This window comes from Nothobranchius furzeri, chromosome 11 (genome assembly GCF_043380555.1).
Source record: "Nothobranchius furzeri strain GRZ-AD chromosome 11, NfurGRZ-RIMD1, whole genome shotgun sequence".
NCBI classification, from domain to species: Eukaryota; Metazoa; Chordata; class Actinopteri; order Cyprinodontiformes; family Nothobranchiidae; genus Nothobranchius; species Nothobranchius furzeri.
Window position 1 is genome coordinate 1,020,297 of NC_091751.1, and position 22,559 is coordinate 1,042,855.

The 22,559-nt window shown below is 42.2% G+C and overlaps 2 protein-coding genes across 2 annotated transcripts in view; both read right to left on the bottom strand.

The window, feature by feature from the left end:
• LOC139073049 (uncharacterized) overlaps positions 1–22,559 on the bottom strand; it is a 725,027-nt gene that overhangs the window by 508,993 nt on the left and 193,475 nt on the right. The gene's annotated exons all lie outside the window — the stretch shown is intronic.
• khdrbs3 (KH domain containing, RNA binding, signal transduction associated 3) overlaps positions 1–22,559 on the bottom strand; it is a 217,957-nt gene that overhangs the window by 42,387 nt on the left and 153,011 nt on the right. Inside the window, exon 7 of the mRNA XM_015974223.3 lies at positions 17,726–17,808. Coding sequence (XP_015829709.1) covers positions 17,726–17,808 — 83 coding nt within the window. The remainder of the gene's footprint in view (positions 1–17,725; positions 17,809–22,559) is intronic.

The window sequence follows — 22,559 nt, forward strand, 5'->3', positions numbered from 1 at the left end:
GATGGGTGTTTTTTTGCATTAGAGTGCTACACCCTGCCGGTGTAACCCTGTTAACGCCTTTTTTCTCCCTCCCTGAACTTTCCTCATGTATTCCCTCATTCATCTACTAAGGAGCGCCGTCATGGCTGCTCCCATGGTCTGCCTGTATCTGTCCTGTCTATATGTGTGTGTGTAACCTTGGTCAGGTTGTACTATGGAGTCAAGTTCCTATGCTCTGATCTGATCTGAGCGCTGGCAATAAAAATCATTCCGATTCTGATTCTCATTCTGATTACCCACAACCCATTGCTGTGTGTGAATTTTGACAAGACAGAGAAATGGCTCAAGTGCCCTCTCTGAAAATATGCATTTTAAATATGAGGATCAAAATACTGAATATTTTGTTAATGTTGTAACGTTATAAAGTTCATTATTTTCAGCTCCACACAGCTGCCCCTGTACACAGTAACACCCGTGTAGGAAACGCCGAGGTCGGGTGTTCCTCAGACTGTTTACATTCCAGGAGAAGAGCCAGAAGGAGAAGAAGAACGCTTTTCAATAATCAAAGTACTTAATTTGTGATTAAAGCTATTTGAAACAGATGTTGATCAATAATAATCAAGTGAATGATCTGTGAAATAAAGATGTCATGATTTATGTTTAATGAAAACAGGACTACTGCACAGACAGACTGACCCTCATCTCCATAGAAACGCATGACACATTGTTCCAACCAATCAGAGCTTTCGGCTGCCGCAAGAGAATCTGGCTTGTTGACTTAAAGTGTCCTATCCACTTTACTACAACTTATCAACAATTCAGAGATATAAAACAAGGCAACGCCATTTTAAGCTCAGTTCCATTTTGACTTCAGTTCTAGTCACCGTCATCCCAAAGAGAAGCACAGCCTGGCCAGATGTGTTTTCTTCTTTAAACTAAGAACTGTGAAGTTGGAGATTTTCGTCGTTTAACAACCAGACGACATCCTTTCAAAATAAGACCACTAGCTGACGCTGCCGATGGTACCGGGGTCGACCCTTCAGACGGGCTTTGAAACGCTGCGATCGCTGTTTCGACCAGCTCCGCGCACATCCGAGGTCTTCAGACCTGGCATTTCCTGATCTACCTGGGAGGCCCCCCCCCCCCACTGGGTACGTACACGGCAAAATAGCAGCTCATGTCATCACTTTATAAGCCTCGTGATATCTAGTCATAACAATCAGACTACCAGATTCAATGACGTCAGCCTAAGGAGTCTGAACCAACCACACACACACACACACACACACACACACACACACACACACACACACACACACACACACATCGAACATCACATTCATTTCCAAACAACACAGAGTTAGTCCTGATAGATTGTAGAATTTATAATAAAATTCTTAAACGATCCCCACTCTCTCTTTTCTTGTCTCAAGGTCAATACAGAGTGTTAAATGAACTCCCTGATGATAAAAACAGCCTATTCTTCTGATTATAAAAACTAGATCTACTTACAGTATATTAAAATACAACTCTAGATCGTTACATCACTCTATTTCTCTACAATGTGTACATGTATAATTAAAATCAAATGATTTTTATAATTAAAATCAAATGTTTTTCTGTTGGAAAGATGCAAAAATTTAGACGGGTTTGTGATTATTTGTTTTTATTGTTGAATCTATTTAAATTTTAAACATGTTAGAATGTAAACACATCGCCGTTGGGTAACATTAAAGTTTGGTCATTTTTGTAAGCCTCAAAGGTAATTTCCTCCAGGGTACACTCCTAGCACCCTATTTCTGCAAAAGGGACGTGTGAGAAGTGGCAAGAATAATGAAAAATAAATAGAATTGGGAGACAAGTTGCACAGCGACTCATTTCTCCGCTTGTTTACTTTTCATTTTTATTTTGAAGTTGCCGGTGAGCTGCTGGCAGAACAATCCCTTAACAACATCACTGAGTAACAGCACCATCATTCAAGAGAGGCAATTCATCATGAGGCTGCCACTGAGCAGACACCAGCCATCACAGCTGGGACTCGCCGCCTGCCTGCCTGTCAGTCAGACTGCCTGTGATAGCAACGGCTCTCTGCTCTCCAGATTAGAGGGCTGAACGCATCATTCAAAACGTCCGAACGCCGTGTTAACACTGCCTGACTCCTGAGGGCAAAGAGGGGACAGTTGTGACAACACAACCTGCAAATTACTTTTTTACCTTTACTAAGTAACTGTTTTGTGCTGTAATCCTAAAATAATGAATAAATACGAGAGCCGGAGTGGGGAAACAAAAAACCAAATATCAGCTAATTTGTTGTTATGGGGCAGCAGTAGCTCAGGTGGTAAATAAGTAAGTAAAACTTTATTTATAAAGCGCCTTTCACAGATATGAATCACAAAGAGCTGCACAACATGAGTAAAATCAGGACAAATATCTCAAACCGATAAAAACAGATCATAAAAACAATAGCAGTGACAAAACAGTAAACAAAATCAGGAGTTAAAAACAAAGTCCGGGTATGAACAAAGACAAAGCCATGCTTCAGAATATTTAGCGGGGGAACGCCTGGATGAAAAGGTGAGTTTTTAATGTTTTTGAAGACCTCTACAGTTTTGGAGAGACGGAGTTTTGAAGGTAGACTGTTCCAAAGTCTGGGGGCAATAGACTGAAAGGCCCTGTCCCCTTGGGGTTTTAGTCTGGTTCGAGGAACAGCCGGGAGGTTTTCAGATGTGGATCGGAGGTTCTGTGAAGTGGTGTGTGTGGGGATAAAAGCTCAGATAGCTTGGAGCCTGGTTGCTAAGAGCTGTATAGGTCAGCAGAGCGGGTAGAGCGGGTTGCCCCATGATCAGGGTTCGAGTACACCTCCCGCCTGGGGTATTCTGCTGTTGGGTCCTTGGGCAAGACACTTCACCCAACTTGCCTATGTTGGTGGTGGTCAGAGGGGCCGACGCAGCCCCGCCTCTGCCTACGAAGTAGCTTACCATCACTGGCAGTGTGTGAAAGCTTCTTTGAGTGCCCTAAAAAAGCGCTATATAAGTTAAATGCATTATTATTATTATTATTATTATTAATATTATTATTGTTATTTCTCAAATTACACCACAGGTTTCCCAACGTGGAGATAAATATTTACAAAAGAAGCTGCATTACGAAAAAAGTCAGCTTCATTAAACATACAGCTTTAATTGCTTCACTAAAAGAAGATTTGTTGTTCTTTGTACATAAAAATGTGTTTTGTGTGAAAATAAACAGTTGCTGAAAGTAGCAGAACCACTAATGCCCCCGCAGATGTGTACAGGAGGCACTAGGCGTGATGAAAGAATCCCTTCATCTGCACTCATCACTCTAAATATAATCTATTTATTGCAAGGTGATGTCATTCAGATTTCCACAATTCTGAATAGATTTAAAACGGTTTAAAATCCATTTTATAAACCGGTGATAAATGCTGAAATGTTAGAACAGTGAAAGTGGAAAAGGGGAGCACACAACAGAGACACACCTTGTACCTGTGTTCAATTAACATGGTAGTAAAGCATTCTTCACAGAATAAAAACCACAAAGTGCTTCACAATGAAAATATAAAACAGATGTGCATAACACACTTGTTAAAAAAAATCCCACAATTAAATCATTTCTGTTACAGACTGTGAGAACTTTCTGTCTTTCTTTGTGGACAAAGTCAATAAGGTTAGATCTAGCATCTCTCCTTCAGCCTTATCGCCGCCTCTCCCGACTCCAACCAGGCCCATCATCCTAGATAGCTTTGCTCCTGTTTCTTTGCCTGAGTTAACCAAACTAGTTAACTCTATGAAGACCTCTGCATGCCCCCTCCACATCTTACCCTCATCTTTGTTTAAAAGTGCTTTTCAGTCCATCGGTCCCAGCGTGCTCTCTATAATTAATGCTTCTCTGGTCTCTGGTCAGGTCCCTGCTTACTTTAAGAACGCTGTAATCCACCCGCTTCTTAAAAAACCGAGTCTCGACCCCTCTCTCCATAGCAGCTTCAGACCCATCTCTAAACTTCCGTTCATCTCCAAGATCTTGGAAAAGGTTGTGGCTAAACAACTCACAGCTGCTCTTGATGAACATAACATCTATGATAGCTTCCAGTCAGGTTTTCGTAGAGCTCATTCTACTGAAACAGCTCTTCTTAGGGTCTCTAATGACCTTCTGACTCACAGTGATGCAGGGGACGGTTCTGTTCTGGTCCTGCTGGACCTGACTGCAGCCTTTGACACTGTTGACTATCACCTGCTACTGGAGAGGCTGAGAGACTGGGTAGGCCTATCAGGATCTGCTCTGGAGTGGTTCTCCTCTTATCTCTCTGAGCGCTCCTTTTCTGTGGCCGTCTCCAAGTTTAGGTCCTCCACCACCTCCCTCACCCATGGTGTCCCACAAGGTTCTGTGCTGGGGCCTCTGCTCTTCCTCCTCTATCTGCTTCCTCTTCAGCACATCCTGAGCTCCTTCAAAGGAATCTCCTACCATCTTTATGCAGATGACATCCAACTGTACATCTCCTTTAAGCCCCATGAGATGTCTAAGCTGCAGCTGTTACACACCTGCTTAGACTCTATCAAAACCTGGATGGTGGGAGCTTTCTTCAGCTGAATGAAGATAAGACTGAGGTCCTCATCTGTGCCCCAGACAAGCTGGTTCCCAAAGTCAGAGACTCTCTTGGTCAGCTTGCTTCCCACACCAAACCTTCTGTCAGGAATCTTGGCGTGACCTTTGACCCGGCTCTCACCCTGGATTCTCATGTCAGTTCTCTTGTTGGCTCTTCCTTCTTCCATCTCAGGAACGTTGCTAAGCTGAGTCCCATTCTGTCCCGCTCTGAACTTGAGACAGTTCTCCACACCTTCATCTCCTCACGCTTAGACTACTGTAACTCTCTTTTCACGTGTCTGAGCAGAACCTCCCTGAACCGTCTACAGGTGGTTCAGAACGCCTGTGCTCGGCTTCTGACCAAGTCCTCCAAACACACCCACATCACCCCGCTTCTCCTCCAGCTTCACTGGCTGCCAGTCAACTTCAGGGTTCATTTCAAGATCCTGGTTCTGGTCTATAGGGCCTTACATGGACAAGCACCGTCTTACATTGGTGATCTTCTTAGTCCCTACACCCCCAGCAGGTCCCTGAGGTCCAGTGATCAAAGCCTACTGGTTGTGCAGCACCAGGCTAAAGGTCAAAGGTGACAGATCATCTGCTGCTGTGGCCCCCAGACTCTGGACCTCTCTCCACCTGAGCCTGAGATCAGTGGACTCAGTGGTCTCCTTTAAAAAGCAGCTGAAGACTCACTTGTTCAAGCTGGCTTTTGGATGACCTTCTTCACCTCTCTCTCTTTATTCTGCTCTCCCCACCTATTCAACAATGAAATAGAAAACGCGGGGGCAGCGTGCTTTTGTCTACGCTGCTCCGACACTCTGGGATGCTCTTCCTCTTTCAGTGAGGCTGGCACCATCCCTCCTCCGGTTCAAGTCGCTGCTTAAGGCTCACTTTTACGACCAGGCATTTTAAATCCCTGACTTTCATTATTTTATTATGTGTCTTTTATTGACCGTAATTATCTGCCGTGTTGTGCATTTTATTGTTGACCGTGTATTGTTTCATATTGTGTTTTTACTTTTTATTCTGTACAGCACTTTGGTCGGCTGCCATGCCGTTTTAAATGTGCTTTATAAATAAAGTTGGTCTGGTATTCCACCTTCCTCAGGATCCACTGATGTCCCTCTTTCCTATTCACTCTCTCTTTCTTTATATACATATATATATACATACATATATATATATATATATATATGTATGTATATATAATCACACTTGTCTATTTGTTTGCTTATTTTAAATTTATTTTTAACCATTTTCTAAATTATTTTTTATAATTTTACATTTTTTGTTTTTGTGAGGCGCCCCGTGATTTTTATCTTGAGAGGCGCTATAGAAATTATATTTTCTTCTTCTTCTTCTAAAAATATTAAATCACATAAATGTTATCCTGTTTAAAGCCAGTCTAAATGAATGCAGCTTCAGCTGCTTTTTAAGTGAATTAATGAAGTTGTAATAGAAAACTTCCCTAAAAGATGCGTCTCCTCTCTTAACTCCTAACAGCCTTTGGCTCAATGATCTCATACTTTGAGAAGGAGCTTGGAGCTATAAAACGTCAAAGACTGAAGCATCACAGGACCGCTTTGTAGGAGTCAGGACTTAAGATTTAAGAGTGGATTCTAAACTGTAGCTAAAGCAAAAATAAAAATAAATAAATAAACGAGCGTTCGCTTGTAGAAAGCTTTGTAGCAGCATTCAGGTCTTACTGGAGAAAGTTGATGAGATGAAATTGTGAATAATTGTTGAAGCTCCAGATTACTAAGGTCTGAAGTTTAGAGATGTTTTGCAACAGTTTCTAATGAGAGTGATGTTGATGACAGAGTTAAAAAGAACAGCACGGTATCTGAGGCTCAGCCCAGAGTACCGGGTTGTTCTTGCATTCTAATTTGACTGTCAGAGACAATAATTAGGGCTTCATTCTTATCTGAGTTCATCTGCAGGAAGTTGTCACAATCCAATGGTCAATGTTTGCTAAACATTTAATTTATTCAAAGAGGACACATTTCATTTGGCCTAATGGAACAGTAGAGCTTGTGGGAGCAGATATCTGGAGTAGTTCAGCACAAAAACCGCAGTCTGTGTGAACAGCGCTGGCTGCTGTATGGAAACCGGACTGCATCCATACCGCGTTCCACCTTCACCGTTCCTCAAACATCCTGTTGGACAAGCTACAACTGTTACTGCTTGCAAATCTCATCTTAAAACATATCTGAATGAATTGCCTTTTCCATCAGCAAGAGTTGATATTCGTCATCATTCTAATAATTTCTTACAAATCCTTTTGTCAGATTTACTAAATGACACGCCTCCTTCACACTAGAGGCAAGAGGTGTGGAACAGCAGCGGAACGGTTTACTCGCGCGCCAGTCCACACCGAGAGTCTCAGCCAAGAAGTGGCTTCATCGCCACCGTCCTCGCTGGACTTGCAAGATCCCAAAATCTCTCGAGACTTCAAAGGTCACAGTGTCCATCTGCCATTAAACCAAAAACAAGAAGAAGGAGATTGTGTTTGATATCGATGTTTGGTGTCGTTTATGATGTCGTTTCTGTCCGCTGCCAGGATTAATGCTATGAAAAACACACCGTTGCACTTCTCGAAAGATGTTGAGAATAAAAAAGCTGTTTTGTCACGTGTTTACGTAATCTACATTAGGGCTGCAACAAACGATTATTTGGATCATCGATTAATCGGATGGGGTCTCGAATCGATTAATCAGGTAAAACGGGAAAATTAAAGAACTGCTAGGGAAACATTTTTTCTCTCCTTCCTTTACTTTAACAACAAAGCATGATTGTAAAACACTTCAATAGAGTGCAAAACAACATGCTATCACCTACATATATCCATAATTAAACGATGGCCAGTATAATTGTATGTATTTCATTAACATCTTCAGTAGTAAGCTACTGGAAATGCTAGTAATGGTGACATAGCTATTATGTACGGGTTAGCAATAATCCAGTTTAAATTATGTTCACAGACAGACGTGTTTGTGATTTGCATGCTACAGTGGCTTGCCATAACCCTACAGCGATGTTGAGCAGAGCAGACTCAAAGTAGCAACCGGACTGCAGCAGGTCTGCCCCATAGCGCTGCAGTCCGTTAAAACAGGGTACATAAACAGGTAGGGTCCGCTTGAGTTTAAATATTCTTAGTTTCATGACCATCGTGATTTTTTGGAACGCACTTGATCGTGGGCCTGCTACCCGCTAGCATTAGCTAACCTGCCCGTAGTTGCACTTTAGGTCCCAAACGTTGTACCGTTCCTGCCTTTGTCTCTGCTGGTTTCTATGTTTTCCTCTACAGCACCTAGATTAGCACATTGTTTATTACTGTTTATTACACAGGAACACTTAGAAAATAAAACTAATTGGGCCACTTGGGGTTGGTTTGTAGAAAATAGGGACCACCTATAAATACAATAACTAATAAGCAAACTCCACACATTAAGGTTCCAGCTGAGCTGAAACCAAACAGAAGCTCCAGCTCCCTACTTTTGAGAGTGTTAACCTAAATAATCCCTTTTGACCTTCTGTCACATTCTGACACCACTTCTGCCTAAGTCACTGGAGCATAATCAATAGGATCAATACCAGCATTAAGAGAGATGCCTGTGGTGATCTCAGGTGATATTGCACCATGTAACTGGTGTGAAAGACTTCCTGAATGGATCGACGTTTGCGTTGACATTAAAGCAGATGGCGTCCTCTGTTAGGGTTAGGCACCATCACTGACACCTACTACTCTTGATTACACACCGGATCCCAGCCCTACTCTTCCATGGGTAAAAGCCAGCCTCTCTAATGCATCGGTCATCCCCGTAAATGCTTCATCCGGAGCACGACGCTGCTGTTCAAGGGCACCATAAAACAGATGGCAGTGTTAAACCTGAGTGATGTAGTGCATGTCCCTTGTGGGTTTTGTTTTCTTATATCCCCATTACTCTTCCAGTTTGCTATGATAAATTGAAAAAAAAAAATCTTGCAGGACGACTTTTGACACAGTGTGAAATCCACTTGACGAGGAAAGACGCAGCCTTTCTTCTGTTAATCTGTTTTACACATTTTACACACTTTTAGCGGACAACGCCGCCAATCTAGAACAAAATCTCTTGATTCTTGATTCTTCCTTGTTTTCACTCACCTGTGTTCACATTCATTCACAGCACAGGATTGAAAAGCTGATGAACATCCCCCCCCCCCCCCCCCCCCGAATGGTTTGATTTTGCTCCCAGCACAACTTCATATGAAATGTAAGTCTAAATGAAGACCTTCATTGTGGAAACTTTGGTGATTGCTCATGGCGGTGGCTGATTGCAAAGCTATTGTCACTGCTGACCCCCTACTAGACACACAAAGATGGGCAAAATGGCCGATTTCAACTGAATCGACATTTCTAAAAATCTTTCTTTCAAGTGATGAGTGGACTAATTCTGTTTTCACCACAATCTTTCAGGAAATGGAAAGAAATCATTATACAGACAAATCACAGCGTTATTGCAGTTTAATATCAAATGCATCATTTCAGGTATCTGCGTGTTTTCTTTGCATTGAGAAACTGGGAACCTCCTCCCCTCACAATTTTAAATCCTCCCACAATGCCTATCACTCATCTTGACAAGCTGTCTGCTTTAAAAACAGGTACCCAGCATCTGTGACACCACCACTGGGTTTCAGAGGCAGACAGCTGACACAGCCTACCATCATGAAGGGTAAATACAAATAACTCTGCCTTACAAGCTGTGTGCCCAAGGGCTCTCGTGTAAACGTGTGCCTCAAATTGATAGCCAAACGTCTCTTGATGGTATGTTTTACCACTTTTTATATGCAAACCCAACATACTACACGTCTAAAAGTAGAACGTCATACATCAACCCTCCCACTGTCTTCATGGGTGACCCCGAAAAGAAAGTTGACCATTGAGCAGGATGGATGGTTTATCCCTTGAGGTCCACATGGCGGGGGGAGGTGGTGCAAGCTTGGTATTTTGCTTGTCCCTCGTGAGGGTCTCTGTTAAAGCAGCGCTGCGACCCAAAAGCACCAGAACCGCCCACACAGCACGTTCGCTCACACGGCTGCCTAGCTAATATTGAGTGAACACAGGTCGTTTCTTTTGGTTTGTACCCTTTTCATCGCAGACAATGATTGTCAAGAAAGTGTTTATGTCAAATAAAACGAATACCGAAACTTTACTACCTGTCGTGTTCTGTGTCCCTTTGGTCCCCAGCCCCCTCCAGGTTCTCCCCATGTCTCTCCGCTGTAGTTTTCTATAGGTTCAGTTAGTCTCCTTTAGTGTGTGTGTTCCCTTCCCCACTTCAGATCATTCGTTTGCTTATTAGTTTCACCTGTGCCCAGTTCCCCACGCACCTGCTCCTCGTCTCCCTTCACCCAGCCCTGTGTATACGACCCTGTCTGTGTCTCCAGTGCTTGTAGGCTCATTGTCGTGTGCCGGCGTTGCTTTGGCCTTACAGATAGTTCCTGGCTCATGAGTGAGCGAGCTTTTGTTGGTTTCCTCTTTAGAACTTTAGATATCTTTGACTTTGAGTCCTGCAGTTTTGGTTTTGCTAATAAAATGATTTTTATTTTGTACATCCTCTCCTGCCTTGAGTGGTGTAGCGTTCTGCATTCTGGGTCCAATCCTCCAGCGCTCGCAGCGTGACGTCTTCCTCCTCCAACCCCCGTAAACCGCTACGTGTTCTCCTACTGCAAGCCTGCAGGGCAGCAGGCATCAATAACCGTAGACATATCACTAAATGACGTCTGAGTCACTAACAACACAAGGTTTTCTGGGCTTTTGGACTTGAAGGTTTGACAAGTTGTGTTAAAACTACTATATTTTTGTTTATATGATATCATATGATTATGTGACCTGTCTGACATGAAAACACAGGGGCACTGAATAAACAGTTTAACGCCACCAGAGCGTTGCCCCACCCACAAAAACGTGCCTGATGTTTTTCATGTATGTCCTGTCAACAGTCTCTAACCCAGCTAAATAAGTGTGTGTACGGCCGGCATTTCATTACTCTACCAAATATGGTGGTTGTACCATGGTTCACCAGGGTGTCTGGAACGGGTACACGGAGAAAAACTATTGTCCAGGAGCTGTTTGTGTTTGCTTTAGAGCCCTTTCAGAAACTGAAATCTAAGGAACTGCAAGATGCTACAGTCATCAATAAACTTCCCAAATTTGGAATAACTCATTTTCCTGACTGATTTATCCTGCCATTCTCAAACACTACTACACATCTCCCTTTGTCTTAGGAGCCCTCCAGGATCTAACACTTAAGCCTGGTTAATATTTCTCATTTAGCAAGATGCACACACACACACACACGCGCACACACACGCGCACACACACGCGCACACACGCGCACACACGCACACACGCGCACGCACACGCGCGCACGCGCACGCACGCACGCGCACGCGCACGCACACGCACACGCACACGCACACGCACACGCACACACACACACACACACACACACACACACACACACACACACACACACACACACACACACACACACACACACACACACACACACACACACACACGAGGGGGCATAGCACTGTTCTAGGTGGTGGCGTGGGGGTGTCCCGCCACTATTAAGAGTCATGTATCTGGTTGGCGATAGTGTATTTACTATTGTGTATTTGTACTATGCATGTGTATTTCAAAGACTTTTAAACATGGACAAATGTGTCCCTCACTCTCTCCACCTCCCCAAATCCACATCTCCCATAACTTTCCTTCACAAATAAAAGTCTGCAGTGCATTCTGTTGCACTCATTCATTGAAAGGTTTTAGAAATGTTCGTGTCAAAGCACGTCTTCTTCAAGATGTTCTTCCTTCTGCAAGATGTTCTTCCTTCTGCAAGATGTTCTTCCTTCTGCAAGATGTTCTTCCTTCTGCAAGATGTTCTTCCTTCTGCAAGATGTCTGCTGCTAAATATGGAGCACCTGTTTGTTTGTTACCTGGGCTTGTCTCCCATCACCAGACTGCCATAGAGCACTTGCATCGATGGATGATGGATCTGCACATCTCTGCACCCCCGCGCTGATGGAGAAGTATAAACTAGCCTTCAGGGTAGTTTCTTGTCATTGTGTCCTGCAGAGGCTGCACCACAGCTGGTTTTACTCACATTTCTTTACAGAGATGGGACCTCCTCCCTACTAATAAAATGAAGAGCCCTCTCTGCACAAGAGGACCCCCTTAAGCCTGCTTGACCCTAGGACTCAGCTGGCTGCCCAGCACTACAACTATCAATAATTAGAGTTATAAAACCCTCTGCATGCCTCTCCAACTAAAACGATAGCTGTGTTGTATAAACACGGGAAGAGGAGGCTGTCATCTGGCAGCCATTCCCGTCATGCTTGAGGTGTCATTCTGAAAGGTTTCCAAAGGCATCTTCTAAAAATATAAATGTCATGAAATGTCTCTAGAGTGTCTCAAAAGGTCTAAAGGTTGTGAGAGCCTTATTTGCCTTTCTAATGGAATTACTTCTAAATGAGTCCATTTAGGCAGTTTTAGGAGAGACAGTTACACACGTTTTTATTAAGATTTTAAATTATTACTGCTGAATTATGCCAAACAGAAATGTTAAGCAAAGATGTTTTTTTAAAAAAAAACGTGTGTGAGGTGTTTTGGTCGGAAATAAAAAAACAACCTAAAAAATTGTTGCTTTGTTTTGTGCAGCTGGTTTTCAGATGTACTGACATGCTTGGCTCCAACTTTCATTAAATCAGGGGAAACAGCAAGGGTCAAATAACTTGTAAAACATGACACGGATCAAAGTGAGCTCTGAGCAACACTCGGTGGACTGCTAGCTTCATTATCAAATACTTGTACTTTCCTTGTGGACAGTGGAGTGTCATAAATAATCAGTTTTACCGTAGGGCACGATCTTTTCACAAGTGGTTTACTGAACAGGCCCGGTTTATTAAAATTGCCACATACACATACAATTGAGCTAATTAACAACAAGAAGGGTTGGTGGTGTAATGTTCTCAGAGTTAACATGATAATGTCAAAACCTATGGGATGCTGGTGGCACTTCTTTAAAATCAAACCAAACCATTTCACTAAAAAGGTTATTGCTATTGTTCCAACGTCAATTTTATTTTTATGCTTTTATAATCTTACAGTACATCTTCCTTTTATAATAATGCATTTATTATTATTGTTGTTGTTTATGTTGTTAATGTGACATAATTGTTTGAATGCTTAAAAAACAAGAAATGCATTTTGTGAAAAAGTTATTAAGACAACAAACTGTTGCTTAAAGTGACAGTGTGTATTTTTCCTGGCGATAGGGGGCAGTAGATACCTACAACATTGCAAGCAAGCAGTATTTTTGTGTTGGAGTAAGACCTTACCATTGGATGCCCATTAGGGTCAAAAAGCCCTGAGGAGTGCAAATTTAGCTAAATAACAAGCACATCAGACTCCTAATCCATCACTGGCAACAACTGAAGAAGGTAAATGTGTAAAACAACATTTGGGATCCCGAATGACAAAAGTTTTTTAACCGTTTGTTACAAATCAGTAAATGCATTTTGTCCTCATGGGCTCCGGTAGAAGGAAACATGGCATCTAACATGGCGTCGCCCAGCGACTTATACCCACTGTCATGTATTTTAGACCTGATTTTTATGGTTATAGAGCTCCGGGAGTTGACGTCACTTCTCCCGGCATGCAACAGTTCAAATCGAAACGGCGCCATCTTGGCAGGCAGAAGCCGGCAGCTGGACTATTTGTTATTGTCAGAAAACTCAATCAGACAGGAAATATGGTAGATTCCTGTTGTGCCCCAGAATGCAGAACAGACGCGGACGACATAAGGAATGAGCCATCTACAGGATTCCCAAAGATCCGGAGCGCCGCAAACGTTGGATCATTGTAATAAAACGCGCTAGTGACCGGGCTAAAATGAAACTCTGGGATCCCGAGAGTAAAGGTTTTCGCTTATGCAGCGACCGCTTCATATCAGGTACTTAAACCAACGTTTCCTCAACTGTGTATGGTATTTATTTTAAATGCTTTTATTACGATTCTTAGTGGGCTTCCTAAACTTATTTTGGCGTGGCTTTTTCTGTCTTATTACTCATAGCAACAAGTAAACGTCACGTAAAACGTTGCCTCGTGATTTCTGAGTGCTGCCGTTTACGTGTTTTATGATCACAGCAATTAACCGGCTAAGTTGTATTTAATTTTTAAGCAATGGTTGATCAATTGTCAGATCACACATAAAAAGCACTTTGGATTGCTATTATCTGTCTCACCGAGACAGATCTCAGACAGATCCTGAGACGCTCCTGCCTGACATTTTTATTTTATTCACGGAAAACAATCAGACTAGTGATTTCTCTTGGCGTTCAGTTTATACATTCAAACAGCACAGCACTGTATTTAAACTACTTACGTGTAAATCTCTTATTTGTCCATCCATCCATTTTCATCCGCTTATCCGGAGTCGGGTCGCGGGGGCAGTAGCATCGAGAGGCCCAGACTTCCCTCTCCCCAGCCACTTGGGCCAGCTCCTCCGGGGGAATCCCAAGGGGTTCCCCGGCCAGGTCCGGTAAGAAGTCCGCTCCGACAGCTTCTGGCGTTTTTAAAAAGTATCCCAGGGGCACGGTAAGGGTCGGAGATGTTTAGTCTATTTAATTTCTGACTATATAAAACGATTTCTTCGGCTTTAAAGTGTGAAGTAAACTCCGACGGAGTAAAATTCAAGCCAATCCCGTTCATTTTGTTTATCTTTGTTGCCTGCCAACATGGCGTCTACTCTGAGAGTCACGTGACGTCCGGAGCTCTATACGTTACAAAGTCGCCAATATTTTTCAACAACTGAGCCACATTTGATTCATTTTCAACAACATTTTCATAAATATTTCCTGAAATTACTGGTAAAAACTACACATTGACTCTTTAAAAAGTTGATAGAAAAATCTAGTTCATTTAGAGACAGTGCTGATTTATCTCTTCAAATAACACAAGCCAGAACGAGTTCCATCATGTTGTGGAGTTGCTATCGCTAACAGTTAGCTTCTACTAGCCGAGAGGTGCACTGTTCTCTCCTGGCCACAAAATCAATGAAGCCAAAATACGTTAGTCCATGAATGCAAAATTTACCGTGTGACATAGATCTGTGTGGCTTTTTCCGACCTGAGCGTTTCCCCGTCTATTTTCTATCGGAAGCTAATGCAGGAAATAGGTGTAGAAAACTATTTTGATGTTTAGATTAAAGTAAAAAAAAAAGTTTTTTCATGGGGCTTGCTCTTAATGAAATGTTGCTTAAATGCTAACTAACTGAACAAAGGATAGCTACTGGATGTGTAAGTAATTATGGATTCAATAACATTTTGAACCTTTTAATTTGTGTTTTCCAGTTGGAGAAGCCAACAACACGTCTCGGTTTGAAACCAACAAATGGACCATCTGGTTGTCGGTCTCACCACACCACAGCACTTCAGTTACCTGGGAACTCCAATCTATATGCACACTTTGCAACAGAACTCCACTGGTGTGAGAGGTTCTTCGCTCAATAATATCAGCGAAGGAGAAACAGCCGGCTGCTACCACTTCAACTCTAGGACAAACTATCAAAAGAAAAAACATTGAAGTTGCAGAAAATGAAAGATGTTTGGTTCTAAAAAAGTGTGGCTGGGATTTAGCGCTCTCTCGTTGTTCCAGTATCAGGGTAACAAGGCCCAGGGATGATGAGAGTTCTGTGTTTGTGTTTAAAACCTAGCTTGTTTAGCAGATTAGCCGCTGCAGCTTTAAATTGTGTGATGTTACGGTGTTGTTGTCATGTGTGAAACAATGAATACTGGCATAGAGTAACTTCTTAAAATGCTAACTAAGCCATTGTTACCACTGAAATCTCTATCCGAGAATGGACTTGAAAGTCATGCTTATAAGGTTATGGCCGATCTTTTCGACTGAAATCCGGATCCTTTGAAAAATCATGTGATCTGGCCCGATTTCTGATCATGTGACTGGATCGAAGCATCCCTAATACAAAGTGTGGAATACATTTGTTTCAGTTTGCTTATTTTGCCCAAAGTATTGTTCAATTGGTAGACGATTGAGGTTTTACTTTGCAAGTATGCCTCTCCATCATTTGCATTTGCATGTATTTCATACGGAGATGCACGTTTTGTTAGTTAACGTGTCTAATGCAGCATTAAATCCCGTTCAAGAGATGCAGCGCTTGGACCTCCCTTCTCTTTAATTTTGTGCTCACAAATGGCAGGACTGTTTGGACCATAAGCCACCAGGGTAAAGCCGTGACAGAAAGACTGTAAATTGTTCTGCTTGTTATTATCCAGCAGCTGAAATCCTGCCACGCTGTCGGAGCACAGACTGGTGACTGGGAGATCCTTAGGCAGCAACAAACATTGTTAGGAGCCTTCTTGTCCACATACATATAAATAAACACACACCACAGGGCCCTGCTACAGCTGGGACCTGCTATGACTTTGCTCGAGCTCGAGGAGAAACAAAATCACCCATCTTAAGCCATCACAAGGCACAGCAGGGCAGCATTTTGAAAACGTACAATGTTTTTGTTGCATGGACAAGCAAATTGTTATCAATGCGAGTCGCGAAGACTCCATGATGCTAATCATTTGTGAACTTACATGACGTCAGACAGCAAAAACATCAACATTACAACCGAATTCAGGACCAAAGATACAAACAAGAGCTGAATAAAGTGAATCATCCGTCTCTGGAGGCATACACTTTTGTGTCTGGGCCCTATTAGTTGTTTTATCTCCCACCAGACAACAGATATGAAAATCTCTTCAAGTCCATGGAGCCTCCAGTGTCTAAGTGACAGTGCCTGTATTTTTTCCCTGCACTGTCACCAGACCCTGCACCAAAACACCCAAGGACTCTGCTTTTAAAAGATGCAGCTGCCGATTCCGGAGGCGTTCGTGTTGTTCACATTGAACATCTGTACACCCAAACCTCTACAATTCAACATGGGAAACTGGGTGAGCTGTGCAAACAGAAATGTGCCATTAAAACGAACGAAAACATCAATCACCAAAATACAGATTTAGCTTCTGCCAATTTAGTCGATTTTCTTAGTGCATTTTGCTAAATTTCGTTCTTAATTTCTTTTTTGTTGCCAAACATCGATGTCTGAGTACACTGTGAGCTGATGGAACACGGTGGGGGACAAAAACCTCGACCTTGTGCAGCCTGGAGAGTGTGATAGTGGCGTGAATATAAGAAAAATCAATATTCTGCATTTAGCTGTGCAAGACCCTGTGCTAAACAGAACAGCACCACTATGACAGTTTACTTTACAATAAAAATGTCAAACACATAGCAGAATTTTGCACATAAGTGGATATTTAAAGAGCAAGTCACCCCCAAATCAACTTTGGGGGTGCTACAGCTGAGATGTTTGTACTCACGGCGCGGGGGCTCGTTCCGATGCCCACACAGTAATGACGTTAGTCGTCACTGGCAGTGAATGAGTTGAGCTGTTTAGATCAATATAAACATATCGATGTAGCTCAGGGCTGTCTAAACCTTTCAAGATAAGGGCCAAAATTAAATTAAAGGCCAAAAAGTTCAATGTTAATAGGAAGACCTTCTTGCATGTGCTCTCTGGTCTCCTCGCTATGCAACGCAGCTTTGTAGTCATCAGTGTGTACAAGGGTTGTCCCCTTCATGCTCACAAACTAGAAAATGCAAACCACTTGATACCAAATGATAACCAATAGCAGAAAAAACATTTCAGGCAAAAAGTACTGACTAGTTTTCCCAAATGGTACAATGAAAGGAACAAATAACAAATTTCCTCAGATGTTTAAACAGCACTGAAGTGTTCACTGCAGCCTGAAAACACCCGTTTACAGGGTGTGATCTCCTGTCCTAAACGTTACCCATCTTAGCATTACACAGTAAAAATACAATCATTTGTACTATGTGAGAACTGGAATTTTAAACTGGTAACCAGACAAAGATCCCCATCTCATTTCCCCACTGATTTCTCAGTTAATGGTTCGTCATTACAAACACGACAAAGACCATCAGTTTGATCCAAAGTAAAAAAATCAGTTTCATTAATCTTTAGTGTATCCACACAACAGTGAGATTGCTAGAATAAAAACAACATACCCTTGTCCTTGATTATTGTAGCTGTTGTCATATGATTCGTACCCTTGGTCATCGTATGCTGTTCCGTAGCCATCGTCATAGTCCTGAAGTGAAAGACCAAATTGACTTGGTTAGAAGAGGTGAAAATGCATGAAGAAAAACGGCATGATGAGATGTCGATACGAACATCTGTCTGTCCAATGCTGTATTTGTTGAGATTTGTTACGGTGTGATGCTGTTAGCAGTTTGGTTTATATTTGACTGAACATCTGTTTTTGATGTTTCTCTGTGGGAAGTCTCATACTTTGTTATTTACACTATTTTTATTCAAATACATTCATACAATGTGCGTGTCTGTGGTTCGGTTGGAATATACTAGCTTTCAAAACCAGTTGCCAAAGTGTCCTTGGGGAAGATAGAGACCTCTAGTCTAGCGAGTCATCCTATACATGTGATTATAGTCTGGCCATGACCCATAGACTGAGCTCGTCGGGTGGAATCTACAGTTGTCTTTTAAACTGTCTCCTCATTCTATTGGACAACAAACGTGACCTACACACCGATCCAGATGTCAGTCATTAAAGCAGTCAGCCATACACTATTGGAGAAGACAAAAACACATCCTTTCTCTAAACAAAGAACTTAAGCACCTCTACCTGCTCTTGACTCAAAGAAAAGCCCAAGTCCAAATAGTCCAAATAGTCCAAAGTTAATACCAATGCCTTTTTCAAATGAGCCATTGTGTAATGGAGACCAGGGGTTCCATTCATTATGATTTGTTATGTTTCTGATTGAGTTACAGACAAAATGTTTTGTTATTGAAGTTATTTATTTTTTGTTGGACATTTAAAACAGATTCTTTAGAAGCAGAGGGACTGGCCACCCTTCCTGTGTAAAGAGGAAATGTTTGTTAAATGTCAATTTGTGTTTAAGTTGATCTCCAAAGTTTCACTCACCTTTCTGGTATTGTCTTCTCAGCAGGGCGGGGCAGCAAAGGGAAGTTTGTGTCCCAGGTGCTGCTTTTCAGCTGCTGGAGCATACCACTTAAATAAGGAGGTGTGATTCTTGGAGGAGTTATGTGAAACCTAGTTTCTGTTTGATTGAACTTGGATTTATTTAGTATGATTTGTATTTATGTAAATGTTTGGTACCATTTATTATTTTGGTGGTTGGGTTCTGTAAATATTATTTAGTTATTATTTCTTTGATTACCCCTCTTCATGGTTTCTTCCAATCAGTCACTTAGTTATAAAAGGCAGTGAGTGTTGGTGACAAACATGTTGCAATAAAGCCACCTCAACCTGATTTATTTGTTCGCCTCTCCTTCAAACCACGTGCCGCCGCCGGTCAAAGCTGACACATTGCAATCATTGTTTATTTGATTGGTCGCAATGACATCCCACTCCCCAAATAGAGTGCTGTGATTGGCTCAGCAAACCACTAAAGCCCTGTGACTGGCAAGGCACAAGACTGTTCAGGCCTGCTGAGGTTCCAATGGAGCGTGGCTAGACCGACGTGCAATGCAAAATCATTAGCTTCTGCAATGGTCTGTCTAACTGAAGCCCCCAATTTACTAATCAGTGTGTGTGAGTGGGTGAATGTGACTTGTAAGGTGAAGTACTTTAAGAAGTCAGTAAGACTATAGAAGAACTCTATAAATGCAGTTTTTATACCTACAAGCACCACAGCCTTTATAATGGTCAATATGCAGGTCTTGGTGCTTCACCTGCTGCCATACTAACCCAACCACAGCACATGTCATTGTCCCAGGGTCTGCATGTTCTCAGTACCATAAAAGATGAGCCTTGGACATTTATTTGTGTTTTAAACGCCCATTCGCCTCCACCCGCTCCCCACTCAGACCGCCACTGAGGGGAACATCAAAGTGTCTGATTCTGAACACAACTTACTCTGGGATAACTGGGACTTTCCACAAACAAATCAGCTCCAGTGACACTATATGGTAATTTCATTTGCTCCTTGTTTGTGTTGCTTCAAATGACCACCAGTCAGGTTAAGTAGGAGAAAAAACAAACTGCTTCTATGTTACAGCCCCAAAAACCTGATGAGAGACAAACAGGCTTGTGTGTTCTGGTGTTTTTTGTTTTACTTGTGCTGATCTGTGTGTTTTTGTTTTACACTTCTCGTTTCATTTGTACTACTGCAGTTACAATAGCATTTGCTGAGTCAGCGATTCAACAGAAGAAGGCAGTAGGTATCTACTAGTATGTACAAGTACAAGTAGTATCTACAAGTTTCAAATGTGTTTTATTGGAGGAAGGATGATGCAGATTAGAACTAGAACAAGCCATATGCAGTGACCTAAGTTTTAGGATTGATAGGATGACTGGATTTTATTTCTAGGGGGAAGAAATCTAGAAAATGTGTTGACATGAACAAGGTCACCACGATTAAACACAACTAGCACAGCAATAGCAAGAATGCTAAAAAAGTTGTTGTGTACTTGTTATGTAGAGCTGAAAACATGTAACACTTGGTATGCAGAGAGCTATGCAACTTTAAACAAAAGCCTACTGCTGAGCTTAAATATTACTTGAATTTAAAAAAATCGGCCCAACTTATCTGATTAAATGATTGTCACAAATTAACGGTTGCTAGGAACTGTAGGCAAGGCAGCTTTATTTCTGTAGCACACTTCAAACACTAAGGCAATTCAAAGTGCTGTACAGAGGCGAGAGCAGTGCTGTACCAGTACTTTACATGCACCACTGACGATAACACATCTGATTTAACAAGAAGTGTGCAATCCAAAGGCAAGGCAGCTTTATTCATAGAGCACATTTCAAACACAGAAGCTATTCAGTGTGCTTTACACTTAACAGGACATGATATGAAAACAACATAAAAAGACAAATTAAAATACACACACACAGAATTACAGTGGAGAAGACAACGTTACAGCGCAGTTTACACTGGAGAAAACACAACATAAGAAACTATTCATGTAAGGGCTGATGAGTACATGAGGGTTTTAGGGTTAAACACCACCAGGGTTGGGGCCGATCTGAGGTCATGGGGAAGCTGATTCCATGTGTCAGCAGCATGGTAACTAAATGCATCTCCACCATGTTTGGTTCTGACCCGTGGTTCTACCAGCTGATTGTTTCCTAGGGATCTCAGAGCCCTGTTGGGTGTTTATATACAGGAATGAGATCGGTCATGTATTTTGGTCCCATGCCACTGAGTGATTCATAAACTAGTAGGAGCACTTTGAACTCTGTTCTGTAGTTCACTGGTAACCAGTGTAGAGATCTAAGAACAGGAGTGATGTGCTCAAAGGGTAAAACTATTTAAAACACAACTGGAGTGTTTCTCTTGAAGACAGTTGACCTCCCATCCAAACGGCTAATCTGCTCAGGTAGTTCTGATCGGTACGCAGGTAGGCTGCGGCATTTCAGTGATGCTCCTCTGGTGTTGCAGGGGTCCACAGTACCCAAGAAGAAAGAAAAATGCACAGACATATATCTACAGCATGTGAACTACTACAACAACAAGGCAGCATGTATCAACGCTTTAATTAGGCCCAATTCTGACCTGTATCACCAGAGCTGCAGTTGGGACTGTGAAAATGGACTGAGACCCCTTCTCCCATGACACAAGGAGGAGGACATCACACAGACACAGCCACAGACTTGTTCCACTTAAGAGCTGATAAAAAAATCATACATATGATTTCATGTGTGATTTGTGTGATATGTAATCAAGATGAATGCTTTTATGAGGTGCTTATTTTTATGAGAATTTAGAAAACATGGACTGGAGAAGTACATTTCCCAGCCAGGTTCAAGTGCAATAATGTGTGGTAGGCAGCGAGTGGTGAAGACCTCATCCAGGGCAGGCATGTTTGTTATTTTCTCTGCTGTTTTGATTACTCCCTGCAGGGCCTTCTTGGCAGCTGCAGAGAGTAATGCTGCTGCTGTACCACACCAAGACACTGTTGGTCAAGACACTCTATGGAGCAGTGATAAAACGACACCAGCAGGTTTTGTGACGGGCTGATATTCCTGCAAGCCCTCAGGATGGATAGCCGTTGTTGTAATGAATGCCATGTTCAGACATAAAGGTGTCCTTGCTTGCCCTTGGTACTAGGACACCTTAGGCTGCAGCTCAATGGTCAACTTTGTTGTTGTCTCATCTGATCTGCAGTGGCATGTCTTGGACACTCAGGTGAAGAGTGGGGCGGAGCTGTCAACAACAAGCAAGTCGAGACGCTAAATGCACGAAAAGCCCCGGGCCTGATGGTGTGTCTCCTGCTACTCTAAAGCATTGTGCTGAAGAGCATCGGATAATTGAGTTACTATTGAGTTACTATTGCTTTTCTATCTTCTAGAACTAGTCTGCCTCTTCTCCTCTGACCTCTGACACCCAGACAACTGCTGCTCCCTGGATTTTATTTCTTTTTACCATTCTCTTTTACCCAAGAGATGGTTTTGAGTGAAACTCCCAGTAGATCAGCAGCTTCTGAAATACTCAGACCAGTCCATCAGGCACCAACAACCATGCCACATTCAAAATCACTCAAATATCCTTCTCCTTCCATGTTGATGCTCGACTTCAATTTCAGCAAGTCCTCTTAATAAATGTCTAGATGCCAAAATGCATTGGGTCTCTGTCGTGTGATGAACTGATTAGCTGTTATAGTCAACAAGAATTTGAATATATGTGTCTAATGAAGTTGCTGAATGAACATAAAAAGTATTGAAGGTTAGTTTCCTTTCATGCTTGTATCAGACACACATTTTTCAGCTTGAAAGCTCAATTTTTTTACAAGCTTACTTTCACTAAGTAACACAGGTAAGCTTTTGTGAGAGTGATGGACAACAAGTACCTTACT